Source organism: Verticillium nonalfalfae, assembly GCF_003724135.2.
Source record: "Verticillium nonalfalfae strain VnAa140/NRRL 66861 chromosome Unknown scaffold_53, whole genome shotgun sequence".
Taxonomy (NCBI): Eukaryota; Fungi; Ascomycota; class Sordariomycetes; order Glomerellales; family Plectosphaerellaceae; genus Verticillium; species Verticillium nonalfalfae.
The window spans coordinates 151696-176951 of NW_021167278.1; the positions used below are offsets into that span (position 1 = coordinate 151696).

Sequence of the window (25256 nt, forward strand, 5' to 3'; positions counted from 1 at the left end):
CCAGATAGGGTAGCGCCGTCGCCCTTCATACCAACGAAAAACCTTACGCCATCGGGGTTTGAGACCATACATGCCTTCGCAACTGCAGTTTGTTGGCATCGACACATCCGTTAGCCGTGCTCCTGATGGATATGAAGATCCTGACTCATGTGATCAAGAATTCCCGACTCGGGCTTTTTGGTGTGTGCCTCTGGTCGCCGAAGCGTGAGGTCTCCGCCCCACTTAATCCCGGACGTCCACACCGGCGTTCTCGGGTACCAATTGCTGTTTGATGCCTGAACGACTTAGTGTACACAGCGACAAGTCTTCACTATTTCTGGAATCATAGAGTAATGAGACGGTTACGTAATGAGACGGTTACGTTAAGTGTAATGAGCTAGAGCTTGCCCCATGTCTTTGAACGTCACCAACCCTCGCCCACGACCCTCACCGGTATATGCAGCGCTCCCACTTGAGACCCGTTCGCGCGGGGCATCCGCCCGCCGCGCACATTCACCTGCAGCGCTTGGTGCATGAGTCGTGGAACCGCGAGACCGCTGTCCCGCTCCGCTCTCCAGCTGACAAACTCATCCTCTCCGACGCCATGCTTGAGGTGCTTGTTGTCCTTGTTCTGCTCGGCGACCGTCTGGTACGGCACGGGGTCGTGCCGCCCCTCGGCCTTCGGTGGGTAGTCGTGGCCCGTCCAGATTCTGCACTCGTCGGGAAGCGCCAGGAGCTTCCTCGCTGAGGCGTACAGGTCGGTGGCGCTACCCCCCGGGAAGTCGCAACGTGCGGACCCGACGTCGGCGTTGAAAAGGGAGTCTCCGCAGAATACATCGTTGGGCCCGATACGGTACCCGACGTGGTCCGGCGTGTGACCCGGCAGGTGTAGAATAGAGGCGCTCAGGGTGCCGACGGAGAAGACTTCATCATCCTCAAAGGCGTGGTCGAACGCGTGCGTGAGTTCCTCTTCCGGCACGCCGTAGGTCGCGACAACATGCTGCTGGACCTGTCGGATTCGCTTGCCGATGCATACGGCAGGCGGGGCTTGCTGGGTCGACCCGAGCCTGGTCTGCAGGTAGTTTGCCGCGCTAAGGTGATCGGCGTGGATGTGAGTCTCGAGTATCTTCTCAATGGTGTATCCCTTGTCGGCAACCAAGGCGAGGATGCCGTCGGCAGTGCCCGTTGTGATTGTGGAACTGGCTGGATCAAAGTCGAGAACAGTGTCTATGAGGACAGCCGCGAGGGTTTGGCGGTCTGCGACAACATATTGCCAGGTGCCTGTAACAGCTTCATAGATATCATGAACGATTGGTTCGGCAGTCATGATGATAGTACTCTGAATGTGGTGGCGATGTTGAAGGTCGATGTTCCCGTTTGTGAAAGACTTGCGTGCATGTAATAAGATGATTGCTTGGTTAATCGATTGAATTTGAAAGGGCGAAACGCTGGCATTTGGCGTGTTGAAATAGTGGTTTGGGATGGCTTAGTCGCCGACACATTTGTCATAGCCTCGTCAAGTCTGAATAAGTCGCCGAACCCAAAGCTCTCGGCGACCTAAATGATGGCAAGCTGATGTAAAGTCCAAACTACCCCCCAAGAACAGGCTAACTGGTTTAAGCAACCTTTATGTATTTGTGAAGTTGCTGAATGCATGACACCAACTAAAGTAGAATATGAAATACGAGGAATTGATCACGTCACTTCATGTCATCCATGCCGGTCGTTTTCTCTTATCACCTGGATGATTTCCTGGTCACCGCGAGACAAAGAACGAAGGAGTATTCGGGATCAGTGTATTGTAGCTCATCTTTTGAAATACCTATACCTGGTCGCTACATCGTACAAGTCTTTGAAACGCTCCGTCGACAGGGTACGACGTGAAGCCTGTGGATACGACACCATCTTGACTGGTTCCCGATCAAATCGAAGCACACCAAAAGTCGGCCACGTGAAATGGAAGGAGTCGTTCGGCATTCATTCGATGATGATGCCGAACTGTTTTTCTGAGGAAGCAACGTTCAATCAATAGTGATTGAAAATCTCTCAAAAGAACGCAGCAGATACCCAAGTTAAGCAACTTTGAGAAGGCCAGGCCCCACATGTTGCCAGTGAGTATTGCCTTCGCCGTGGCAACCGTTGATGACACAGTAGTGTCCATCGCCGTTGTGGGACTCTGCCTGAATTGGTGATCGGATCCAGATGTCCCTAACCTTTTCATAAGGATTGCCCCAGAAATCGTGTCTCATGAGCTCGGCACGGTAGCCCTGGAAATACCGCCGATGCTTCAGACAGATAATATCCCCACGTTCACCCTCGCAATTGTAGATCTTGGATTGTCCCCATGTATAGGACACGGAGTAGCCACCAGAGATCCACTCTAGCCTGCCGAGCCCTGCAAAGTTGAAGGTGGCAGTATGAGTCACTGAATAAGAAGTCTCTTCACCAGTGCTGCAGACGCGGCCATGTGTACAATCAATTTGTGCCTACCGATATGAACAGTGGTCAGCGTAGTTTCCAGGAAACTGGCTCGGGGGTATCACTAACAATAGTACGGTGTCGACGGTACCTGTAAGGCACCGGATTCGGGTGTGGTCGGGCCCTATCCAGCTGGCGACGCTCAATTGACGGCCCCTGCCTTACTTTTTGGTTGCTCTCTTCAACATCGGCGTCAAAGACATTGGAGATGAGGTCGGCCGCAAGTCCCTCCTCGGTATCCCAGGAAACACCGATGAGTAGCGAGGGGTCGAGACCAATACCGTCGGGGTAGCACTCGACCGTGCTATTGCCCTCAAGACCTGGCAGGTCGCGAGTCTGAATGATTTGCTCAAGTGGGATGTAGCACTCCGCAGATGCCTGCTGATGACTGTAGATCCTTGAACAGCTGATGCCTGCCGCGGCATCAACGCCAGCGGCGATGGGGTGTTCGATGCCATTGATGGAGACACTGCCGGCACCCTTGTCGTTGGCGTTGAACTCAACCTCTATGCCAAAGGCAACGGCCGAGACACGGTCGCTACAGTCGTATTGTAGAAGATTGGCGAATTCGGCATCCCAAAGACCAGTAGAGGTCCGACCTGTGGTCAAGTCCTTCTCCCAGATGGCGAGGACGACAGACTTTGCTCCATTGTGGGCGATGACAGCTTCCGTCACGCCGGTGACTTTGCCATCTTCATCAACAGCGACGGGGGCATTGCTGTTGGAAGCGGCTGCGAAACTAGCAAAGAAAAACAAAGTATTGAACAGCATAGTTGAGGAATAGCAGTCGCCCTCGTACCAAATGCTCGTGTTGATTTGCGATCTTGCAAGACTAGAGTAAACATGGCGGGAATCTTGGTGTATTTATAGCCCAGAAGCCTCCAGGAACTACAAGAAAAAAGCTGATTCTACATTCCGAAGCTCCAGGCCGCGAGTCGAGTAGTGAAGTCTAACCGCCTAAAGCGCACGATCCTTGAATGTTGGCATGCATTGGAGTCGCCAGGTCTGCATATGCTGGGACATGATGGTGATAGGACAACCTACGAGGCCAAGACGACCCCACATATGGTTCAAGTCTTAGTATTGAGTCTGCACCAGCATATCCGCATGAGCAGTATGCATGCGGACCAATAGCAAGACAAGGCTAGACCGGTTGTCCCCCAGGGTTACCTCAAGACTAATTAGGTGCGGCAGAAATGCTTAGGTTGAGAGCGAACGGACCTTCAGAAAGTAGGCTGAGCCCTTGGCAACTATTTTCTTGGAGATCTTGGCCAACTATGTGCATGTGCCTCAGCTATTACCCGCTTCCAAGACATATTTGCACCGGACGAACGGAGACTCACAAATTCAGATCCTACAGCGACATGGTCCACAAAGTTCCACCCGCCACCAGACTGTTGTTACTGTATTTCCGGATCTCCTGTCAGCTGGTCCTGGGGATTTTCCCGAGGATAGCGGGGATGAAGTCTATGGCCTATTTCATTACGGGGATTGGCCTGGTGAATGAAAATAAAATCACAACTGTTTCTTGTCTAAACCGATCGCCATTTACAAACTCCCCGCAAAGGCAATTTGATTCAATCATGGCTCCTTGATGGATTAAGAGCCAAACAGGACCCTGAAAACACAGCCGAGGGATTCGCTAAGGAAGCACTGCCTGTTGCGAAAACATAAGCCTTCTTTGCGAGAGCTTGATTGGAGACAACGACTTGATGAACTGCCCTCCCTAGTATGGCCCAGCTGTTTATCTCCTTGGTCCTGTGATGATTGGTCCGTATTTCTTTTTGTGTTCAATCAGCCCAAGTCTTCTATAGCAGCTCATCATCGCCGTCTTGCGGGTGCCTCGACCGCCGGTTAGGGCTCCTAGAAGTATTTGGGAAACTATAATTGAACAGTTGAAAAGGCTGTAAAGAAAACCCCGTGTCTCTGCACTTGGCTAAACGTGCTAGTTCAAGAATTGTTAACAAACCATACTGCCAATGTGATTGATTCGCCAGACTTCACTCTCGGCCATGTACCCTCTTCTAGCCAAATTTCCGCTTGCTACGGATGCCACTTTCTCAGCTACCGCTTCCCCGCAATCTATAGACTGTCTCTTTATCGGCACTGAACGGCAAGTAACCAGATTATGGATGATCTACAGGGTGTTCGTCTGGGGGTGGTTGCACTTCCGAGAGATTCTCCGCCTCCTTGCCCAGTCAAGGCATCTGCCGATGACGACAGATGCACGAATCGTCGCGTGCTTGTTACAAATGCTGAAAGGATGGCTTCAATGAATCGGGATGCAGTCCCAATTGATGTGATCTGCCGTCAAAGCTTCCGAAAAAGACTCCGACAGATTGCAGATGTCCAAAAGACTCCTGATATTGAGAGTTCACAAGCCTCGATTCCTTGGCCATATAACAAGACATCGCAAGCCGAGCTCTTAACATGGCAGTATTCGGTCTAAATTTGCCACCCATCTTAGCCCATCATTTTACACTCTCCCACAGCGCTCGACAATCAACCCTTGACAATGCTGTCTCAATATTTCACTCTGCTGGCCATCTGCTTGATGCCTGTTCTGGCAGCTCCCCAGGCCCAGGGCCTTGACAAGAGGGCCGTCAGCTGCCTCTCAGTCGGAGCAACTGCCACTGCTCGGTGGACCAACGCCGCAGGCCAGAGCTGCACATTCACTGGCGTTGTTGGAAGCAACTACGGAGCCAACGGCGCCGGCGCAGGAGAGTAAGACTACTGCTTGCAACTAGGATATCAGTGGAGCAGCCTGGCTAACGCGCTTCAATAGTTACTCCTGCAACGGTCGTTGCGGTGCCGGTTGCACCGGATCTTCAGTCGGGAATGCGTACACGCAGGACTGCTTCTCCCATGACATTTGCTCATACTTTAACAACGCCAGCGGCGGCGCGAGGTGAGTCGAGATATGAGCCTGGATCGTCGAGAATGATGACTGATTGTTATGGCCAGTGACCCCAACTGCGGTGCCGCTTACAACGCGGCCGTGGACGATACTGCTTTCGGAACTCTCAATGGATGCGGCCGTACTAACCCTTCCAACGCGGTCTCTAAGCCGTCGACGAGGCCTGTATGTCGATGAACGCCATGGGCAGAAAATGTTGTTGCCGCGCGGAGAGGGAAAATAGGTACAGGCCGTAACAAACCCACGACTGTGTCGTTTTTCGAGACGAAGATGAATATTTTCTGAACATCTCAACACATAATATATCAAGACAAATGACGGCCGACTATACTCGCTTGTCCCACGTTTTTCTTTACTGGCTGGCCCTACGTGCGTTCACAGGCTCTTGGCCGACCTGTCTCGAGTGCGACATTGATGATGCTTAATCCATTATGTCACAGAGCAAACCATATTGAATAAACAAGCAACAAATTGGCCATCTCAGGTACTAGGATATGATTGATCACAAGTAGTTGAGAGTTCGTTAATTTAACATACTGCGGGCGTCGAAGCCAGGACAGTACGTCTGGGGCAGTAGGTCGGCTACCATTTGCCGACCACCTCTATCATGCCCAATGGCGGCTGTCAAATGCTCAGCAGTAACGTAGAAAAGTCTCTTCGCTCTACACCGAGACTCAAACACGCAGCAATAAAGGACGGGCATATGAAAGACGACAAGACGGGAGACTACGCATGGCGGCCCGGGGCCGAGAGGCCCAGCTCGCAGTGGGGCAACCCCACCACAATCGGCCTACTCCAGAATGCAAAAGTCATCAACCCCCCGCCAAACTCTCACACTTACCTACCCTAGTCTCATGCCCCTCCATCACATCACGCCCACCATGGCAGACACCGACGACGCCGGAGGCCTCTTCAGCATCGCCATATCCGACAGCGAGGACGAGGCCAAGGCCGAGGAGAAGAAGCAGCGCGCCGGGCAGACGGAAGAGGAGTTCCGGGCCATCAAGGCCTCTTACAAGGCCAAAATTGAAAACGGCGAGGTCAGCCAGTCCTCTCTCGTGTCATGCGTGCCCCTGTGCAGTGATTGAGGAGGCTGACCGGCTACTGCAGATTTGGATGGGCATCTCGCTGCCGCTGGAGGAGAGCGCCAACAAGCCGGTGGCGCAGGAGCTGCTGCACGCTGTGGAGGAGCTGTATTTCTTCCGGAGGTATGAGGAGGGTGCACGATTTGCGAGGAGGGTGCTTGAGACCAGCGGCGGTCTGTTGGATGATGAGCACAGGGAGGTGTTGACGTTGTACGAGAAGAAATGTTTGGCTAAAACGGGGGATAATGAAGCGAAATGAAAACCTTACGATGCATGCAAGCACAGTGAAATGGCCTGTTTGGGTTTGGTCCCTTCAGTGTTACTGTCGGCTTCGCCTTTCCCTGAGTGTCAATGGGCGCATGAGCAGGGCACTATAGCACGTGTCCATTCGCCAAAGCGATTATTAGCCTGCAAGCATCGCGGACAGCCGTAGAACAACCATGCGTCAGATGAGTCACTGAACAAGCGGCACGAAGGGTGGTGTGTGTGTAGATTGGAGAGTCTATTATTCTCAGAAGCTCTATGCTTCCTCTACTGTGCTAACGCGTGGTGAACGCGCCGCGGCTCTATGCAGTGTATGGGGTATTCTCGACGCCAATTATACAAAAACGGAAACGCTTCCCGGAACCGTTGAAAATTCATGCCCTGCCAACGCCAGTTGTTTTGTGTCCCTTTGTCTAAACCCTTCCCATTTTAGGTACCAGCATATTAGCCGGTGATGCTTTTGAACGCTCACAAGTCATGGCGAAAAGTTGCTCGGTCGAATCGTGTCTGTGCGGTGCGCGTTTGTCGTGCGTACGTGGTGTTGTACGAGTGGCTTACGCAGTCGCCCTCTGAGTGCTCATCATACGCTCGCGTTCGCGCTCCTCGGCAAAGACGCGGCGGCTCATCTCGAGAACGGCCTCGAAGCCCTCGCGGCCCTTGGACGCGTTCTCGTTGAAACGACTAACAAGCGAGTCCTCGATGCTGTTCTTGATGCGCTGCCAGCCGCCACAGAGGGCGGTAACCTTGGCATCCTGAACAAACTGAGTCTGCGTAGGACTCAGGGGCTTGTAGACGACGGTCTCTTGAACGGAAACGAGGTTGGACCATGTCAGGTTCTGTGAGACCATGGTGACAGTCTTGCGAGCGGGATCCACGTAAGACGTCTCGTACATGTAAGAAACATCCATGGTGTTGCCCATCAGCGACTTGAGCCACTCGGGGGCGGTCTGCTTGCAGGTGATGAGACGCTCGGTGCGAAGAATGCCTGACTCCGGATCGACGCGGCGGGCGAGGGTATCGACAGCGATGACATGGGTTGACTTGTCGTTCCACGGGCAGTACTTGTTCCAGTTGGCTGTGGAAACTTCCTCCCAGGAGTAGTTGAATGTGACTGAGTTGGAGAAGACTTTCATGGTGGCGATGACTCCGAGACGAGAGCTCGCTCGCGTGTTGGTGTTTGTAGCAGGAAAGGAAGGCGACAGTCGAGCTGGAGAAGTAATCGAGTTGTCGCGTGTGTTGTAGTATTGGTTTTCGTGTAGTTGGTGTTGTAGGTAGAGCTTAGGTGACTCAAACTTCTTTGATAATAATCGACGGTGTTCGATTCTGATCTGTAGATGGATCGAAGGGGGACTGATTCCCTTTTGACGGAAAAGAGTGGAGGAGGTCGTGTGCGGGTTTTTTAGGGAGCGGGCCAAAATTTTCTGGGATTCCGGAGAAGGAGAGGCATTCTCTGGCTTGTGAGTGGCGCTTGGCCGGGCACTTGGTCGTCTAGCACCCTTTGGGACTAGCGTCTTCAGGGGTGGGAAAGGACCGGAAGAGATGGTTGCTGGACCACAGCATGTGATTGGCCCACTTTGGTGCACCGGCGACTTCCTTCCCTTACTTCCCCTTCCTGCGTCGCTCCCGACGTCCGAACTTTCGCCCCTTCCCCCGCGCCAACTCCGATTTTACAGCGCCTGGCGCCTGCTGATCGGTTCGAGAGCCATCCTTTGAGCGCCCCCTTGGTTGCGGCCGGACCGCGGAAAAGATGGGTCCATGTCGCCCACGCCGTTGATCATGGAACGAACTCGGCCAAGCTGAACCGGATGCCAGATCCAGGTCCAGGGTCCTCTGCCATCGTCGGCCGCTGACTGGTTAGCCGCGGCAATACCTGCTTGGCCGCCTCCGCATACCCACGGCAATCTTTTCCACTGTACATTCTCCATTACATCACACATCGCCAGCTATCAGCATCCGCCACCTAATGGCAATGATGTGCAGCTGCAAATCCAGGGTCCTCGTCCGAATCCAACGATTGGCCCATGCTTCTGGAAGCCACAGGGTCATTCTTCTGGACCAGTCGCTCCGGATCATCACAGCTTCACGCATCCAACCAACAGCATCAAAAGGCCACCACTTACGTCACAACCCCGCGCATTGGGAACAATCACAATGGCCAAATTGCTTGATGCCGCAATCATCATCAGTTCTTCCACCACAACAGTCAGTTGCGGCTTCGTCATCAAGAAATCGACTGTCGTGTTATCTGTCCAGCCTAGTAGTCCTCTCCTCTGCTGATCACCTCCTTCACCGTAGGCCGAATCAGGATCGTCTGGAAACCAAGTCAGCACGCACTGCATGTTTCTGGCATCCTCGAGACAGAGCTTGGAGGGGGATCCCCAACTTACGTGTTCGAATTGCGCCGTGTAGGAGCCCTTCTTGTCCACCAGTGGCGGGTATGCCTCGACAATTCCGGCGCTCACCAGGTTGTTCAACTAAAATGCCTCGTCAGCTGCGATGTCGGGCCATACTCCCGCACAAATCGGGACCACGTACACCTAGAAGATACTTTTCCTGCCCCAGACGATCCAGATATCGCCGGCAGAACGGTAGCGTGCCAAAGTTCTTGTTGATCACGTTCAGCAGCCTCTTGGCCGAATCCAGGCGCAGCGGCACATTGGAGTCGCCGCGCTTGGCATAATGCGAGACCTCCATGTCGTCCCGGACGTAGCCGTTGCCAGTGCTGCCGAATGTCTCCACGGCGAACACGTCGCCTTCCTCCATCTTGGTCGTGTCGTTGCTCTTTACAATGGGCACGCTCTTGGCGCCGTGAATGCTCCACCGCTCAATCGTGTGGCCGTTGAGGTTGCGGATCGACTTGACGGGGTACGTTGTGCCGTCAATCTCAACTTCGTAGCTCTCCATGACCTCCTGGATGACGCCTCCAATGTCACCCACCCGCACGTCGATGCCCGCCTCCTTGACACCGGCGTTTGTCGCCTCACGGACGGCTGTGAGCAGGTTGTCGTACTTGGGCTCGAACGCCAGCGTGAAGGCGCTGTCGACGATGCGTCCGTTGACGTGCACGCCAAAGTCGACCTTCATGACGTCCTCCTGCTGCAGGACCATCTTGTTGCCGAGGTTCGGTGTGTAGTGTGCGGCGCAGTGGTTGATGCTCAGACCGGTCGGGAAGCCCATGCCGCCCTTCAGCGCGTCGCCCTCTTCGAGACCCCAGTGGCCCGTGAGCGCGCGCACGCCGTCCTCGATGCCCTCGGCGATCTCGGTCAGTCCCTGACCGGGCTTAATGTTCTTCTGGGCCCACTGGCGGACCTGGCGATGGATCTCAGCCGCCTCGCGGTAGTCGGTCAGGAAGTCAGAGTTGAGGTTGTCCAGGTGGCGCTTCTCCTCGTCCGTCGTCCGGTAGGCGTTCTCGTTTAGGTACTCGCACTCCTCGCCGACGGGGTAGTTCTTCTGCGGGAAGAGCTGCGACATGAGGACACGGGGTGGGTCGGACTGGGCGGTCGGCGCCTTCTTCTTCTTCTTGTTCTTCTTCTTCTTTTTCTTCTTCTTAGCGGCACCCTCACCGCCGGCGGCATCGGGGGCCGCAGCGCCCTCGTCCTCCGAGTCGTCGCTGTCGTTGTCTACCGCATTGCCGTCCGGCGCTTCCTTGCCGTTTGTGGTGGCGGCCTCGCCCACTGGAAGGGGATCAGCTGCGGCTCCTCCACGACAGCGGGGGCCCATTTGTGGTTGCACGAACCTTGGAGCTCCTTGAGAGCTTCGGTGGGAGCTTGGGCAGCCATGTTGGCTTTGTGTCGTATCAGTAGCGTGTAAGTTGGGGTGTGGTTGAATGTGGGAGGAGAATTTGTCCCCCACCTGCGGTTATCCAAGGCGCGCGGGGCAGACCTCCTAGATGCAATACGAGCGAGCTCATGCTGGTTACATGAATATCCGTCACGTCATTCGCCGTCAGGCTGCCATTCGGGTTGTTGCATTTTGCTCCACTCAATCAGGCTCGGTCAGAACTCTTGCTCATCGCATGCTGATATTTCTTCCCAGATATGCATAGTTGTACCTATCAGTCGATGATGTGCAATTACGCTTTTCCTCAATTTCCCATGCCCATACTTTTCCTCGATCTGCGGCTTTGCTTTTCTGCCAGATGGGCAAGCCATTTCAAAGGCTAGACATGTCTCAGGAGTCTAGTCTGTTGGGATCTGAAACGTTCATTATCAGGACCGGAGCAATGTGCGACCTTGGAGGCATGTTCCTGATCTCTGGAAATCTATACGGAGACAGCCTAGTGATGTATACTGCACCACGTACTATCTGGGTCAAGGTGCGCGCATCCTGATCTTGATGGAAATTGTGTCCACAGGGAGGATCTGCGAGAAACTGCTTTCCTGTCCGACACCGACGGAAGTAGAAATCAACTTGGTATCATATTGCAGCTCATTCAAGCTAGCCTTCTCAACTACAGACTGGGATAAAAAACGGGTTACGTCTCGAAATAGCGGGCCAATCGAGTCCGACGACAAGTTCGAGCATGCTGGTCGAATCTCTGCAGCACAATAGCTGCTGCTTCAGATGTAGAAACCTCTCCCCGAGGCCGAGAGGTGTTCCGAGAAACATCACAGGCATGAGAACTCTAACGCCCACTCAGCTGGCTCATCTGACTGGCCAAGCTGAGACCTGTACCTTTGCGCTCTTGCAACGCTTTGGTCCAGCGCCGCGAATCATCAATAGGCTTCCCATTGCCTGTCAGACCCAAAACCTCCATGAGCTCGGGGACCTCGGCATGGTCGCGCGTCGAGCGCATTCGGTGGCACCAAGTGATGCGCTTCTCCTCGGTACTGTACTGAACGTCGCCACCGTCATCATGGACTGAGCCGGACGGCCTCTGCGTGTCATGTGCGGTGATGGTATCGCCAAGTGTCCGATCAACCTCTTCGGCTTGCGGTGTCGTGACTGGTGTCATGAGATCCATGGGTTCGAAGAGAAACTCGCCACCAACCTGCTGGAAGTCGCCGCTCTTGGTCGCCAGGCCTGTGGTCACCTGCTTTAGGCCTTGGACAATGGAGGAGCCTGCAGACTTCAGAATGCTCTTCTTCATGTAAGCGGGCTTCGATCCCAGGTCCCAAGTTCGCGTCATTGCAAACTTCTTATAAAGACTGCGGGTCGGGTCGGTGTAGATTGGGAATGGACAATTTGTTGTTTCCGCGTACATCTGAATCAGACCTGGGTCACCACAGCCAATGACAGTGATGAAGGTACTGACAGGCAATCGGAGAAGCGACTCGGTGGTGATGGACTCGGAGACAGCGCGAAGAAACTCCTGGCAATTCTAGAGCTCGTCAGTGGTCTGCGTGATTGAAGGGTGCCATCGGCGAGACTTACGCCACAGAAGAAATGTCGGACGAAAATGAACAGCATGCGGCGTGCCACATTCCGACCACTGTGCAAACTCTTGAAGGTGTGCGTTTTGCCATGGCGATCGAGAAGCACGTAGTTTTCGACTTTTCTGATCAGCTCAGTCGAGGGGATCTCGTTATTGGTCTCAATTTCGCCTTCAAAGTCCTTGGGCTTGGAGGTATCGACTTCAACAGATGTCGCTCTCGTCGAGCTATCTGCTGCTTGGGTCGTCGGTGTGGTTGGCGATTTGGAGCCTTCTGCTTGAGTTGGCTGAATAGATGGGTCGAGGTGTTGATGATGCGCAGTGGACACTCCGAGAGTCTTATCTGCCTGCGATAGACCCTGCGATATGGCATTTGCAGGCAGAGGCGCCTGGTACAGAGGAAGGCTAGCCGTCGTAGCTTGGGAGGTGGTGTCTTGGGCAACGGCTGGTAGTCCTTCGATAGGTGTGGTCGTCGCTCTGTTCTGGTCCACCGTCGACGGCGTCGCGCCGCCTGCCGTGGTGGGGGTGGGCTCCGCTGTAGCCATAATGTCCGCAGTGAGATCGATGGCCAGCGTCTGGTACAATTGAAGAGGAAGGGTAAATAGGTAAGTTATTTCCAAGTCGACGAGCCGAAAAAGAGGTCCTGGAACGCCCTGGAACAAGTGATGATGTAGACTGGAGGCGCAGCAGGGACAGGCCACTGACCCCAAGCTATGTGAGGGTCCAGGACCCCTGGACGTAGAACGATGTGGTCAGACCAGGATCTGGCACCACCAAGTCGCCTGCCGATCCAGCCAGCGCCCAGTCAGACGTGCAGGCGGTTGCACGACAGTAACATCAATTGCAGCCAAAAACCGGGAACCAACTTGGGCGGTGGCATTTGTAGCGAATCGCAGTGTGGTTTTGGGCATCGTCTTGTTTCCTGGTTATTGGATGCCTTTTCTGGTCGTTGGATGCCTCCCGCAAGCTGGTGTTGTGTTTCATTGCTGTATGAGGTCATCTTTTCCACTACAAAACTCACATTGGGTAACCGCCCCGCCTCTTTGCAATGGCGATGCTACCCACGATCGCAGAATGGCAAACATACCTTAACCATAAAGAAGCTTCCTCGCCCTCTAGCATACCCCTGCCAAAGTTTATTGGACGCGGTCTTTGATCGCCCATTGCCGTGATTCTGGATGATGTGCCAAGGAAATCACCTGCAGGAGATCAGCAGAGGCTCCGAATCCATATCTGCCCCAAGCCACATGAGGGGGCATTATGTATATCAGAATACATTTTCAAGCACGAGCTTGATCTGTTCAAGTGCGCGTTGGACCTGAGACGCTCACATGTAGACCAATTTCGGGGCTGACCTGTGCTGTACCTGGCCACCAATGAGTAACACTGACGCTGGCTTGTGGCTGGGCAGCTGTCGTCGTCGTTCTTTCCACACGAGCAACTTTCACCGGCACACACTGGGTCATTCCTTCTCCAAAGCGCAATACGATTATCTGTACGGGCCAGAAGCTGTTGGCATCTTTTTTTCCCATTAAAAACACATCTTACTCTCCGAATCCCTGGTCTATCATACCTTTCCTGAGGTACCTTGCCTTACCTTACCATACGTACACAGGCATCCTGACGCAAAGCTCATGTATAGCTCCTTACAAGAGCCTGCTAAGCTGGATCACATCCCCGTGAAGCACGAGGCGTCACACAAGCGATAACTCTGCCATAGGTCTTTCAGAGGTCTTCCCACCATGCAACGATTTCCGCGATCCCCTGTCCGATCCTCCAAATCATACCGGGAGCCGCACCACGGCTCTGCAATACCTACACCACGCGATACCGAAAGGTCCAACAAACGTGGCACGGGAACCCCTCTCACGTCTTTTCGGTCTCGTCTGTTTGTCTATGATGACCACAACCAAAGCCGAAGTCTAGCCCTTGGCCCCGAAGTCAGGAGACTAGGTCGCGACAGGAAAACCCACCCATTTACCCCTTACAATGCAGCCGTTGCAGACCATGACCGAACAGGATTTCAGCCTCATCGGCCGTTCCGTAGTGCATTAGAACACGGCAGGTTAAGTGATCGAAAAGTTCATCTGAAAGACCCGCGGGAGGAGGTATCCCGCGCTCCGACGGACATGAACCATGCCAAATGTGAGGCCAGCCCACTACTGCAGCTTCTCCTCAAGCCCCAACATTCTGGCACGGTATATTCTTCGCGTGGTGAGAAGCGACCCACTCGCGGCAACAAGTCTGGCGACATAGTGAATGATATTGGGCACAACTACCACAAGGCGACACAGCCGCTTCGAGAGGCAGCAGCGCGCCCATCAGCCGTCGAAGTACCCCGCCAACCCCCAGCCTCCAATGCAAAGAGCATTGATGAGCTCAAGGGTAAGCCAAACTTTTGTATCCATCTCATAAGTCTTCCAGAGAAACGTTTGCCAGATCTAAGAAGATCAGAAAAGAGGAAAGGAAGCGAGAATGCAGGGCTTTGCTAATCATCGCCGCGTTGGACAGACCGCTACGGCGAGCTGAGTGCAGCCCTACAAGCTGACGTGTCCGCCGCTGTTGACGACAGCCATGCTGCCCTCGCCGAGCGCGTGTCCGTCCTCTCCGCAAAGCAAGGAGACTTCCTCGATCGTTATGAGGCCCTGACGGTCGACTTTGGCCAGCCCCTGTCCGAGAGCTACGTCTACGACCAAGAACAAGAAGGCGACGCTCCCGGCGAGAAGATCTTTGTCGGAGATGTCGTGGCCGAACTGCAGGAACACCTCGTCGAGACAGAGAAGCGTCTCGCTGAAGAGTGGGAGCGGTGGGACGAGTGCAAGGCCGCCGAGGAGAGGGCAGCTGCTTCGTTGATCCAGGATCTGAAAGCCAGGCCAGACCTTCATGGGAGACTGGACTGCGAGGTGAAGAAGTGGGAGAAGGAGATGCAGAGACTTGCCAAGAGAGCTGCTGACAAAATGACCCAGCTTGAAAAGGTGCGTGGCCTCATAATCACTGTTCGTTCTGGGACACTGACGGTTTTCACTCCAAAGTCACTGGAGAGGGAGCGTAACGATGCGATTCGGCGGAGCGCTGCAAGTTTCGAGCTTGAGCTCAGACAGTTTCGCTGAGGAAAAGGCAAGCCCAGAAGATGAGGCACTACGCAGCCATTTGTTTTTGGGGGTTAGGAGTGATTGCTTCATACACGTAAGGAAGCCTGAAGCGGCGGATGCGATGGGCGCCCGTTACTGGAGTTCTTGGTACTCATGACAGGAGCGAAGCTAGGTCTCGTCTCACAACGCGAAATGTATAAATCATCTTTTGATTGTCTAGGCATCTAGGCAGGTAGACGGCTCGTGGTTGAACCAATCGACTCCAACCAACTCATCTGTGTATGTATATGCCGGCTCACGTGCAACTCATGCCATGCAACCCTGATGCCGATGCCAACGCCACTTTTCATGTGCGAAATCAGCACATGTTGCCTACCAATCAATCAGCCAAACAACCAACCAACGCCGGGCCAATGAACCTCCTCCTCCTATCTCGCATGAATTGCAGCTGTTCCTCCCCTTTTCTTTTTTCCAAGCCTGCTCCGGGATATCTTGCCCCATTATGGCTTCCGCTGCGCGTCGCCATTGCTCCGGCGGGCAGGGGCGAAAAAGAAAAGATTGCTTCGCACATATGTCGCGCGAACCTTTTTTCTTGCCTTTCTTCGCTTTTCGCTTGTTTCTGACCGCTCTCCCTTTACTGCTCCTCCTGGACGGTGACGGCCCACTCGTGCTCCTCGCCTCCGTACATGATGTCGCGCATGTAGCCCTTGAGCTTGAGGGTGAGCTCGCCGCCCTCGCCGGAGCCCATGCCGATGTTGATGTCCTTGCCGCGGTGGTGGATGAGGGAGATGGGGCAGACAAAGTACTATGGGCGTCGCATGTCAGCATACGGGTTCGACGGATCGAAACCAGGTTGGGACAGGTAAGGGGGGGGAAAACTCACGGCGGTGCCGGTGGCAAAGGACTCGAGAAGGCGACCCTCGGCGTCGGCCTCGATGACCTCGTCGATGGAGTACTTGCGCTCGACAACGTCGACCTGACCGGCGAGGCGCTCGCGGGCCAGGGCGACGACGCTGCGGCGGTTGACGCCGTCGAGGATGAGCCTGTCGTCCAGGGGCGCCGTGACGAGCTCAATCTTGGAGGGGTCCTGCTTGCTCTTCCAGGCGACGAAGAAGTTGCTGGCACCGGCCTCGGTGCAGAGCTGGTCCTCGCCGTAGAGCCAGAGGATCTGGCCGAAGCCGCGCTTGCGCGCCTCGACGGTGGCGGCCAGGGAGGGGCCGTAGTTGGCGCCGACCTTGGCGTAGCCGAAGCCGCCGACCCAGGCGCGGACCTGGTCCTCGGGGGACGTGTGCAGGCGCATGCCGCCGGGGGGCGAGTCCATGCGGGGCATGAAGGAGACGATGATGTAGAGCATGGCCTCGGAGGGGGCCTGGACGCCGAGCTGGGACTGGGTGCCGATCATGGTGGGACGGATGTAGAGGTAGGAGCCCGGGCGGTCGCGGGGCAGCCACTTGGGGCCGTCGACGGCGAGCAGAGCGTGCAGCAGCTTCTCGAGCTCGGCGGGCGGGAAAGCGGGGAGAGAGATGCGCAGGGTCGACATGAGCATACGGGCGGCGTTGAGGCTCGGGCGGAACAGGCGAAGGCGGCCATCCTCGCCGCGGTAGCACTTGAGACCCTCGAAGCACTCGGTGGCGTAGTGGAGGACGGAGGCGGTGGGCATGAGTGAGAGGGGGCCGTAAGCCTTGAGCTCGGGGGCGGCCCAGCCGGTGGTGGCATTCCAGGTAGCGGTGATCATGTGGTCGGTGCAGATGGTCTCGGTGCCCGAGTTGGCGACAGCCTCCGAGGGCACGGCGCGGGGGTTGGTGTTGCGGGTGAAGACGAGCTTGGAGGCGTCGAGCTCGGCGGGCTGGGAGACCTTCTTGCCATTGGCGTCGGCGCTGACGCCGACGGCGCTGCCATTCTTGACGGGCAGGGCGTCAAGCTTGCGCTCAATGGCGGAGGAGGTCAGATCGACGTCCTGGACGCCGGGGGAGACGGCGGCGGGGGCCATGGCGATTTATTCGATGTATTCGAGGTGCTTTGGCTTGTGGAGGGAAGACGGCGTGTTGCGGTGTCGAATCGAGGGAGACCAGAGTCAACGGGAGATGTTGGAGGGACACTGGAGGTGGAAATTTTCGTAGGTCAAGTCAAGATTGGAGGGAGGAGAGGAAACAAAGAGTCTTGTACGAGGAAGGAAGGTGTTTATTGTACCCCGTGTGGATTGTGTGAGTGACTGATCCGACCAAGTCACTACTACGGCCCAATGCCGGCTGGCTGCGGTCGAAGGTCAGTTCCGTCACTTGTTCGACGGGACCCCCTGGTCACGCCGGCCCCATCCCGTCCTCACCATCATCCATGGTCATGTTCTCCCCCTCGCCATCAGCCAGGAGCCATCAGCCAGCAGCCAGCAGCCAGCGTTCATACCCATGCCCATGCCCATGCTGACGTCTGAGCAGGGAAGAGACAGGTGACCGTGACTCGAGCGCCAATGCTTACTGCTACCGGTGTTCGTTGGCATGGAAGATAATGGTATGGGTACAGGTACAGGTACAGGTACACGTCCAGACGAGAGTGGGTCGCTTGGCGTCGACGGCAGGGCGCGGCTGATAACAGTCTCTGACATTAGGGCGCCGAGAGAGCCCTGCGAGTTTTTGCAGTCCGAGATCCACATTGACATCTCGTGGAGGGGGCGGGGCGGAGGGGTATCCGGAACCCGGTGGAGGGATGGATGAATGGGTGGATGACGGCGACGGCGATGGCGATGGCGAAGGCGAAGGCGATGAAAGAAAAAAGAAAAAAGAAAAAAAAAAGATTGCAGAACCTCCTTACCAGCCTACATGCCTCAGGTACCTAGGTACCTAGGTAGGCAGAGCAGAGTGGTGGCATTCACCGGCCTACATTTGAGAAGGTACAACCGGATGTTCCCCACTGCCGTCCAAAAGCCTTGCCTCTCGGTCTTGTCCGCTCACGTCGATGCGTACAATGGATCTAGATGGGGGCCGCCGCCTCGGTAGCACGGCATTGAGAACGCTCCCTAGTCCACATGGGACCTTGTCTCTTGCCCCTTTCCTCTGTTCTGCCACCGCCGCTTCCGCTGCACACCGCCCGTTGTGCTCACCTGCTGATGGACATTTGCTGAAGGACAGATCGCAGCCAACACTCGACGGCGTTCGAAACCCCTCGGTTCCCTCAGCACCCAATCGGACGGGTCGTGTGTGTGTCGCATGACCCTACCAAGCGGCCAACAAGCGCGTGCGCACGCAGGTTGAGAACGACGAAAAAAACAAACACCGGGGAACTGCCATGTATCATCCTCATCTTTTCCCCGACGCGGAACCAACCCCTCACCGTAGGTAGCCGCAGCTAGGCGGGCAGCAGAGCAGCCGTTGGTTGAGGTGCGGAGGTCGAACAGTGGCCTGGTGTGGGTCTGCACCTGATGTCTCCTTCCTTGCCTTCCAGAAGCCTCTTTCTTCTGTTGCTTTCCTCTGTTCCTGCGCCTGCTGCGCTACTCCTTGCTACCTCTACCGACTGCCTGATTGGGGAGGCCAGGGGAAGCGTCGTCACATGAGTACTTGCTTACCTCATATACCTACCGACCTACCTACCTACCTACTTACCTACCTCCTGAGGTAACTCCCTAATACGGCAGGCTGCTGTTGATGCGCCCAGTGCCGATCTGACACGGCTTGGTCTCGATCCAACTCACGCCATCCACGTGCAATCAGGTCCCCCATCTAGAAGGTGCCCTTAAACTTGTGGGTGGCACAGCATGGGTGGCTTACTCTGCCTCCCACTCTAGCTATCCAGGTGCACGGGTGTCTTGGCATGCCAAGCACACGCGATGGACGAGGCTGACCACCAGAGGGGGGGGGGGGGGGTTGTGTTTTTCGATTCTATCGTCAGTGCAGCACAAGACGACACCTCTCTTTCCAGGACATCAGGACCCGTCTGCCACTGCTCTTTCTCTCTCTCTGGTTGGGGCTTCCAAAATGCGCACAAGCCTCAGTTTGACACACGCAAGCGATTTCTCCACCAGGCTTCGCCCGTCGATTCACCCACAACCATGTCATGGATCCCTTCGTTGACCAGCGCCATTTGATCATCACTGAGCACCAGCGGGTGATCAGGCGTGGCTGCTCTGTCCACAAGAAGCCTCGCGCTCGCTCTGTCCTTTCTCCGCTTGCTCTGATTGGGCCGAAGTCCGCAGCAGTTGATTTTGAAAACGAGGAGATCAGTAGTGTCAGTGTAAGGGACGTGGTCTTGCTGAACGGCCCCCGAGGTGTCTTGTTGGATTTCTCTCAAGGCTACCGCAGCTCTGGGAATATAGGGGCACTAGCAAGAAGGTCAGACATCGGCGTCCATCAAGCGATAGCCCTCGCTGCTGGTGTGGGAGGGTGGTGGCCTCAACGCACGTGTGGAACAAAGTCGATAGGGACAAGTCGTTCGGGATCGGAAAGTACACACATGAACAACTGCGCGCATTGTTTGAATTCATCACTGTGTCTGGCGAGCAGGAGTCGCTTGAGCGTCTCGGGGCCAGACCCCTGGTCAATGTCGATACTAAAGTCAACGTCCTGAAAGGGGATTGATTAGCTTGTGAGTAGAAAGATGACCCGACTGCGCACGCTTTGTTCGTTCACTTGCCTGCGTCGAATAGTCCACATCACCAAGTATGCGGGTGCATGCCAGCCCACCAATGACGGCAACCCGAATGTCCTGATACGACTCTAGCTTTGTCAGAACACAGAGGACTCGAGCGGCTGCCTCTGTGAGATCCTCAGAAGTCAGTATGGGCTGGCTCATTGAGAAGAACTTTTGGGGAAGGAAGCGGTAGGGGAACGGTACGAGATTAGGCAGCGTGACGAGCAACTTGCACGACGATGCTCGCAGTTGTGTTTTTGGACCTTATGTAGAACTTACTTGCCGATGGGGTGTTTCCAAAACACGAAACGGCAATTCCGCGTGCATGGGGAAGGGGGAGATTGCTTCCACGCCGTTTCTTTGTAACTGCGCTCGCGTCCGATGGCGGCTTCAGGTCTTCTGGTGTGAGGCGCATGCTTGTTGCCTTTGTGTTCGTAACATTCGATGGGCGGCAGATGAATAGGCTGAGGGACACAAAGAGAACGAATCATTCGAGCTCAACGGCGAGAACAGAGCGTGGCCGTGACAAAAGGCAAAGTCTTTGAATAAAACGAATCCTTGACAGTCTTTTTCTGCCGTAAATACAGTGATGGTGAACTAATCGGCTGTGTCTTTCAGGCCAACGAATGTGACTGGTGACGTGTAGGAGTGAGCCCGATGGTCATATCTGAGAGATGATATTTAAACACGACGAGGAGCCCCAAGATCGGTCACTACAGTCCACTATTCACTACAATTCAATTTCACTTGCAAGTTTCAGAACCCGACAATCATCTTCATCAATTATCATGGAGCTTCAACCTAGCCCTCCCTCCCCCCTCGAGACCCAACTTTCTTTCAGGGACTACAACCAGCTCACCCTTACGAGAAATCCCATCGCTCTGTCAGATATTGTCAGACACTTCAACAGCCACGGTATTCCCTGCGTGGCATGGGGAGGCTCTGCCCTGGACCACTATGGGATCCGTAGCAGTTCCACCACAATCCCTGTACGTCTCGACTTCTGTGTTTTTTCTTCCCATGTAGTCAGAGCTGATATTCTCTTATAGGGCCATCATATTGTCGTCCCCGACGACGTGGCGGAGGAGGCGAAGGAGGTCCTTCTAACACACCCCTTTCTCCGCCCCTGCCCCCCGGAGGACGACGGGGGGTGCCCCGACGGTGGATATCAGGATAAGAACCCTACTCTCCTTGCCCATAGGCATTACGGGCGCGGTCCATACACTCTCATGATGTCTAGGCAGTCCGATGTCCTGTGGGCCTTGCCTCGGATCCCTCGCGAGTTCGCCAATCCTCGTGGGTTGACTTTGCCGGACGAGTACATTTTTACGTACGACAAGTCGGCACTGCCTGCCCCGGTCCACTCCCGTTCAGGAGGCTGGCAGAGTCAGGAAATCCATCCCGTCATTATTCCTAGGTTTCACTGCTACGTTGAATCGGTCATGCGTGTCTTGGCCCGCCACATGGGCTTTCGATCATCTTCGCACGCTGCGTTGGCTTTTGAGCTCTCCGCACGTACCCTTGAACTGGGTCGGAATGACGCGAAACTGATGGATCCGATCTTCTACGACCTGTGGGTTAGAGCCCACCGTATAGAGGGCCGTGACTTGCTCCCATTGTACCATGAGTTGACGGTGGCGCTGGGCGAGGTCTGGGACCTCAATCGACCCCATTTGCAGGGGCGCTTTTCCCCCTCTCAGTACTAAGAAGCTAGCGTAGCCGATGGCAAGGCATTGTCCCTCTCTCCAGAGAAGTGAGAGGTGATGGTGTTACAAGCTTGACTCGTACGCAACACACCACATTCATTACCATGAAATACCGCTGCACAGTCTTTACATATCAAAGAATAGAATCCCACACAGTCCTTACCTAAACAATATGATCAGAGAGTATGCATTCGTGATATGGGGACAGATGCTGCAAAATATGAGCACGGCATACAACGTGTCAACTTCTGGATCATACCAACAACAGCCCGCCCTAGAAAGCCTATGTCCATATGATGTCGCCCGCCGGCACGAGACGATGATTGTCTTGCGATGAAAGGGTATATGACCCAAAATTTCAAGGGATCTTCAGGGTGCAAGACTGAAAGGTCGATGGATGTGTCCCTTGCATACAACAGCCAGCCACAATCAGCCATCTAACTTGTGAATAGCTCGTAACGTCGTTTGACGCTTCAACGTTTTCAGTCTTAAAAAAATATGCAGAGCTTGGTAGGCAATGAATACAAGTTTGCATGGCAACTTGAACATGCTGATACAAATTATTCGTTTAAGGAGGGTGCATGACCCGTGATTTGTTGTTTATGCGGTGCGTTCTCAGTCCTCTCTGGACAACTTCTTTCCAGACCCGCTCGGTGTGGAACCTGTTGAAGGCCGTTCCCGTTGAAGGGCTCAACCAAGGGGCGCCCGTGCCGTACCCCAAACCATGTTTAAATGGTTCATTTTGGCAGGCTGTGAAACAACCTGCTGTTGGCATCTGCCGTGGTTGAATTGTGCGTGCTCATCTGCAACATCGCCTGGCCACCCAGGCTCAGTTTTCATGGGCTCATGCGTCAGCGCGCTGAGCCTCCTTCTCCTGCTGTTCTTCCTCTAGCATCTCACGTTCTCGAGCTGCTGCTTCCATTTCAGCCTTCACACCCTTCTTGCGCTGCCGGGCCTCATATAGATCTCTACTCTTCATGATGCGTTGTACGATAGTGCCGGCGTTGACTTCAGAGAATTCGTGCGCGCCAATTTCTTTCATGATGCCCACTTCTCTTGCTGCCGTGTACGGGTCATATGTCAGGGGCATGAACGCAGTTGGGCCGTGGTACAGGGCATCTGGCGTGCCCCATGGCAGCGAGGTCAGATATGTCTTGGTGGGCGTGAACGGCGCCCCAAAGACTACGGCGTTGACGTACTAGGGACGCTAGTCAGCAGATTATTTTCCATCGGAAGGAGAATGCGGCTTACTCGACACTGCAAGACGCACAATCCACGCTCGTAGAGGTTCATGATTGGGTAGTTGATGCCTTTCCAGTGGTTGATGACCTCGTCGTCGTGTATTCCGGCAACAACATAGACGGGTGGGTAGTCGCCCCCTTTGCCGATACGCTCATTCGTGGCCTGCTCCGAATACCAGCCGTCTGCGCGGGCGAGATCTTCCTCAGCCTTCCACACGAGACGCAGGAATTCAATGTGTCCACTAGAGAACAAGTCAAAACCACCGTCGACGTAGACAATGCGCTGCCCGAGACGGGGACCTGTCCCTCCGAGGAATTGCGTAAATGTCCCCTTTTCCTCCGTGGTGGCCTCGACCCTGGCTTCGGCCGAGGCGGACCAGAACCAAACAGCCACGCCGGGGGCCTTGCCAGTCTCATCCGTTGCGTACAGCTTCATCCGCTCCGTCATTGCCTCGCCTTCGGCCCTGATCTCATCCAGTGTGCCATGACCCGCCTGGCCACGCAGTCGCTTCTCGAGCGACTTGATGAAGTGCGTGCGGGTGCAGAGAAGCATTCGGCCGACGAGATCCGTCGTGGATATGCTGGGAGTGCGCTTCACGACCTTGAATCGACCAGCAGCCTTGACGAAGCGGTAGCAGTCCTCGCCGTCACCGTCAGAAGTGATGTCGTCGCCATGGACGACATACTGGCACCCATAATGTGTGATCCAGTCCAGCTGCGTGACGTAGGGGGCTCGCCCGATGGATTGCGTCACCCAGCGACAAGCGTCGACAGCAGATAGGCTATACGGGTCAGCAGATTACCTACAAGCGCTCAACGGTCTGCCGAGGAGAGATCAAACGAACCGTTCTTGCAAAGTCATGACCGTAGGGCCCTTGTTCTCGAGAATAGCCTCATCCGAGTGGACACCTATGTACAGTTCACTGCCGAGTTGGCGGGCTTGCACAATGGCTCCAGCATGTCCTTGGAGTGTATTGTCAGAAAACACATTACTTCTTGGATAGGTTTCACGGGCGGAAAGGGTACCGTGGTGAAAGAAGTCAAAGCAGCCATCGATCCAGATGCGCTCCTCGTACACCTGGGGAGCCGCGTCTCCAGGCGGGACCTGAGGGTCGGACGCCGTCATGTTCCGGCCTGAAATCGTGTTCGTGGGTCGAGAAATGCTGGGTGGAAAAGTTGTCGTGTCGCATGCAAGACAAACGGTTGTTGTTTGAATTTGTGGACGCAGGGGCCGGGAAATGAATGCAGCCAGAGAGCAGTTGGTGGTGGCAGGCCACTGTGTGGGTGGTGGCCTTGTCGGTGCCATCCTGTCAGTGATTGGCAATGGGCGATCAGGGAGGGGCAGGTACCTACCTGGGTACCTACCTGAGGTGCACCGACAAGCCGCTCTTGCAACGACACTGAGACAGACAGGACAGCCCAGGACAACACAGCGCCCCGGGGCTACTGCTCGCTCTCAGGAGCATCTTCTTCTTTTTTGCTGTTACTTAAACAGGTGCCTCGAGTAGGTACCTTAGAGTGCGGGTTTCGCTCCTTCATGTCTTGTCGTCGTGCTTCAGGATCTCGTTGTGGTCTAATGCTGGACACGTTTGGTACCTGATGGATTGACCCGTCCAGCCATCAACACCAAGCCATGCCCATTTTACGGCAATGCATGGCCATGTGCACTCCGGCTGAATGTCCTGCAGCAGATCGACGGGCCGAACCACCAAGAGTCCAAGAAGACTGGTGGCCGTCTTGACGTGCCTTGCACTGTGGAAGCCTCCCCTTAGTAGGCACCTTCGGCAAGAGAGCTCCAGACAACTGTCGGGCTACGGCGGCAGTAGCGTCCCACTGAGGATTGAGTCAGCGCCGTCTGCTCAACTCTTTCGAGTCGCTACTGCACCCTGAATTCGTGGAGTGGGGTAATTTCGTCCCTGAGCAATGCTCCGACACTGGGGCCAATCCATTCATCCATCCGCTGATCAGACGAAAGAATCTAGCCAGTCTTTCTTCTCGAGCACCCCCCTCTTCCGTCACGAAATACTACTCGACGAATCGCCGGCAATGCTCGACAGCTCTGTCAACCCCTGAGAAACGTCAATGTTCGGTCAGCAACCCTCTCTGCCTGACGATACTCCTGCGCTTGTCGCGACCATCCGCCACCCACGCAAATCGCCAGTCTTCTAGCGACGTCCTTGCGCAAATTACGACCATTCCAGCAAACGTTGTTCTACGTCCTGATAGGTGCGAAGCACCTCGGCCTGCAATCTAGCGAAAGAAAAGGTGGAGGAGCGCTACCCTGCTGCCGCCGCTTGCTGCCTACCGATTCGAGGGTCGTCCGACGAACCTGCAGTAGATCTGGACTTGCATCGCATCAGGTGGCCGCCCAGACGACCAACCCCTCGACGCCCGCCCGTCTGGAAGCGTGCAGGCCCGACGTCAGCGTTCACGCTTGCCCACGAGCAAGCCTCCCCCGTCTTTGCTCTCAACGTGGGAGGCCAGCCCGCACCAATCTAGAGAC

At 55.1% G+C, this 25256-nt stretch overlaps 10 protein-coding genes across 10 annotated transcripts; 3 read left to right on the forward strand and 7 right to left on the reverse strand.

Moving 5' to 3' along the window:
• Window positions 1–222: 222 nt before the first annotated feature.
• On the reverse strand, window positions 223–1306 carry D7B24_007039 (uncharacterized protein; the record flags this gene model as incomplete). The annotated part of the gene is made up of 2 exons (XM_028641156.1): window positions 223–275; window positions 412–1306. The coding sequence occupies 2 exons, from the start codon at window positions 1304–1306 to the stop codon at window positions 223–225; spliced, it is 948 nt and encodes a 315-aa protein (XP_028494833.1).
• A 745-nt stretch (window positions 1307–2051) lies between these two features.
• On the reverse strand, window positions 2052–4471 carry D7B24_007040 (uncharacterized protein; the record flags this gene model as incomplete). Its single annotated transcript, XM_028641157.1, has 5 exons — window positions 2052–2465; window positions 2527–3249; window positions 3679–3732; window positions 3801–3851; window positions 4427–4471. The coding sequence occupies 5 exons, from the start codon at window positions 4469–4471 to the stop codon at window positions 2052–2054; spliced, it is 1287 nt and encodes a 428-aa protein (XP_028494834.1).
• Window positions 4472–4972: 501 nt separating this feature from the next.
• Window positions 4973–5551, forward strand: D7B24_007041 (uncharacterized protein; the record flags this gene model as incomplete). The annotated part of the gene is made up of 3 exons (XM_028641158.1): window positions 4973–5181; window positions 5243–5365; window positions 5422–5551. 3 exons carry the CDS (start codon window positions 4973–4975, stop codon window positions 5549–5551), a joined length of 462 nt encoding a protein of 153 aa, XP_028494835.1.
• A 704-nt stretch (window positions 5552–6255) lies between these two features.
• On the forward strand, window positions 6256–6718 carry D7B24_007042 (uncharacterized protein; the record flags this gene model as incomplete). The annotated part of the gene is made up of 2 exons (XM_028641159.1): window positions 6256–6414; window positions 6485–6718. The coding sequence occupies 2 exons, from the start codon at window positions 6256–6258 to the stop codon at window positions 6716–6718; spliced, it is 393 nt and encodes a 130-aa protein (XP_028494836.1).
• A 559-nt stretch (window positions 6719–7277) lies between these two features.
• Window positions 7278–7856, reverse strand: D7B24_007043 (uncharacterized protein; the record flags this gene model as incomplete). The annotated part of the gene is made up of 1 exon (XM_028641160.1): window positions 7278–7856. One exon carries the CDS (start codon window positions 7854–7856, stop codon window positions 7278–7280), a length of 579 nt encoding a protein of 192 aa, XP_028494837.1.
• A 1121-nt stretch (window positions 7857–8977) lies between these two features.
• MAP2 (Methionine aminopeptidase 2) lies at window positions 8978–10502 on the reverse strand (the record flags this gene model as incomplete). Its single annotated transcript, XM_028641161.1, has 4 exons — window positions 8978–9034; window positions 9111–9197; window positions 9259–10397; window positions 10460–10502. The coding sequence occupies 4 exons, from the start codon at window positions 10500–10502 to the stop codon at window positions 8978–8980; spliced, it is 1326 nt and encodes a 441-aa protein (XP_028494838.1).
• Window positions 10503–11347: 845 nt separating this feature from the next.
• On the reverse strand, window positions 11348–12639 carry D7B24_007045 (uncharacterized protein; the record flags this gene model as incomplete). Its single annotated transcript, XM_028641162.1, has 2 exons — window positions 11348–12043; window positions 12097–12639. 2 exons carry the CDS (start codon window positions 12637–12639, stop codon window positions 11348–11350), a joined length of 1239 nt encoding a protein of 412 aa, XP_028494839.1.
• Window positions 12640–14223: 1584 nt separating this feature from the next.
• Window positions 14224–15204, forward strand: D7B24_007046 (uncharacterized protein; the record flags this gene model as incomplete). The annotated part of the gene is made up of 3 exons (XM_028641163.1): window positions 14224–14479; window positions 14606–15069; window positions 15127–15204. The coding sequence occupies 3 exons, from the start codon at window positions 14224–14226 to the stop codon at window positions 15202–15204; spliced, it is 798 nt and encodes a 265-aa protein (XP_028494840.1).
• Window positions 15205–15820: 616 nt separating this feature from the next.
• D7B24_007047 (uncharacterized protein) lies at window positions 15821–17176 on the reverse strand (the record flags this gene model as incomplete). The annotated part of the gene is made up of 2 exons (XM_028641164.1): window positions 15821–15991; window positions 16070–17176. The coding sequence occupies 2 exons, from the start codon at window positions 17174–17176 to the stop codon at window positions 15821–15823; spliced, it is 1278 nt and encodes a 425-aa protein (XP_028494841.1).
• A 5180-nt stretch (window positions 17177–22356) lies between these two features.
• On the reverse strand, window positions 22357–23879 carry PCYT2 (Ethanolamine-phosphate cytidylyltransferase; the record flags this gene model as incomplete). Its single annotated transcript, XM_028641165.1, has 3 exons — window positions 22357–22710; window positions 22764–23535; window positions 23599–23879. The coding sequence occupies 3 exons, from the start codon at window positions 23877–23879 to the stop codon at window positions 22357–22359; spliced, it is 1407 nt and encodes a 468-aa protein (XP_028494842.1).
• Window positions 23880–25256: the final 1377 nt, after the last annotated feature.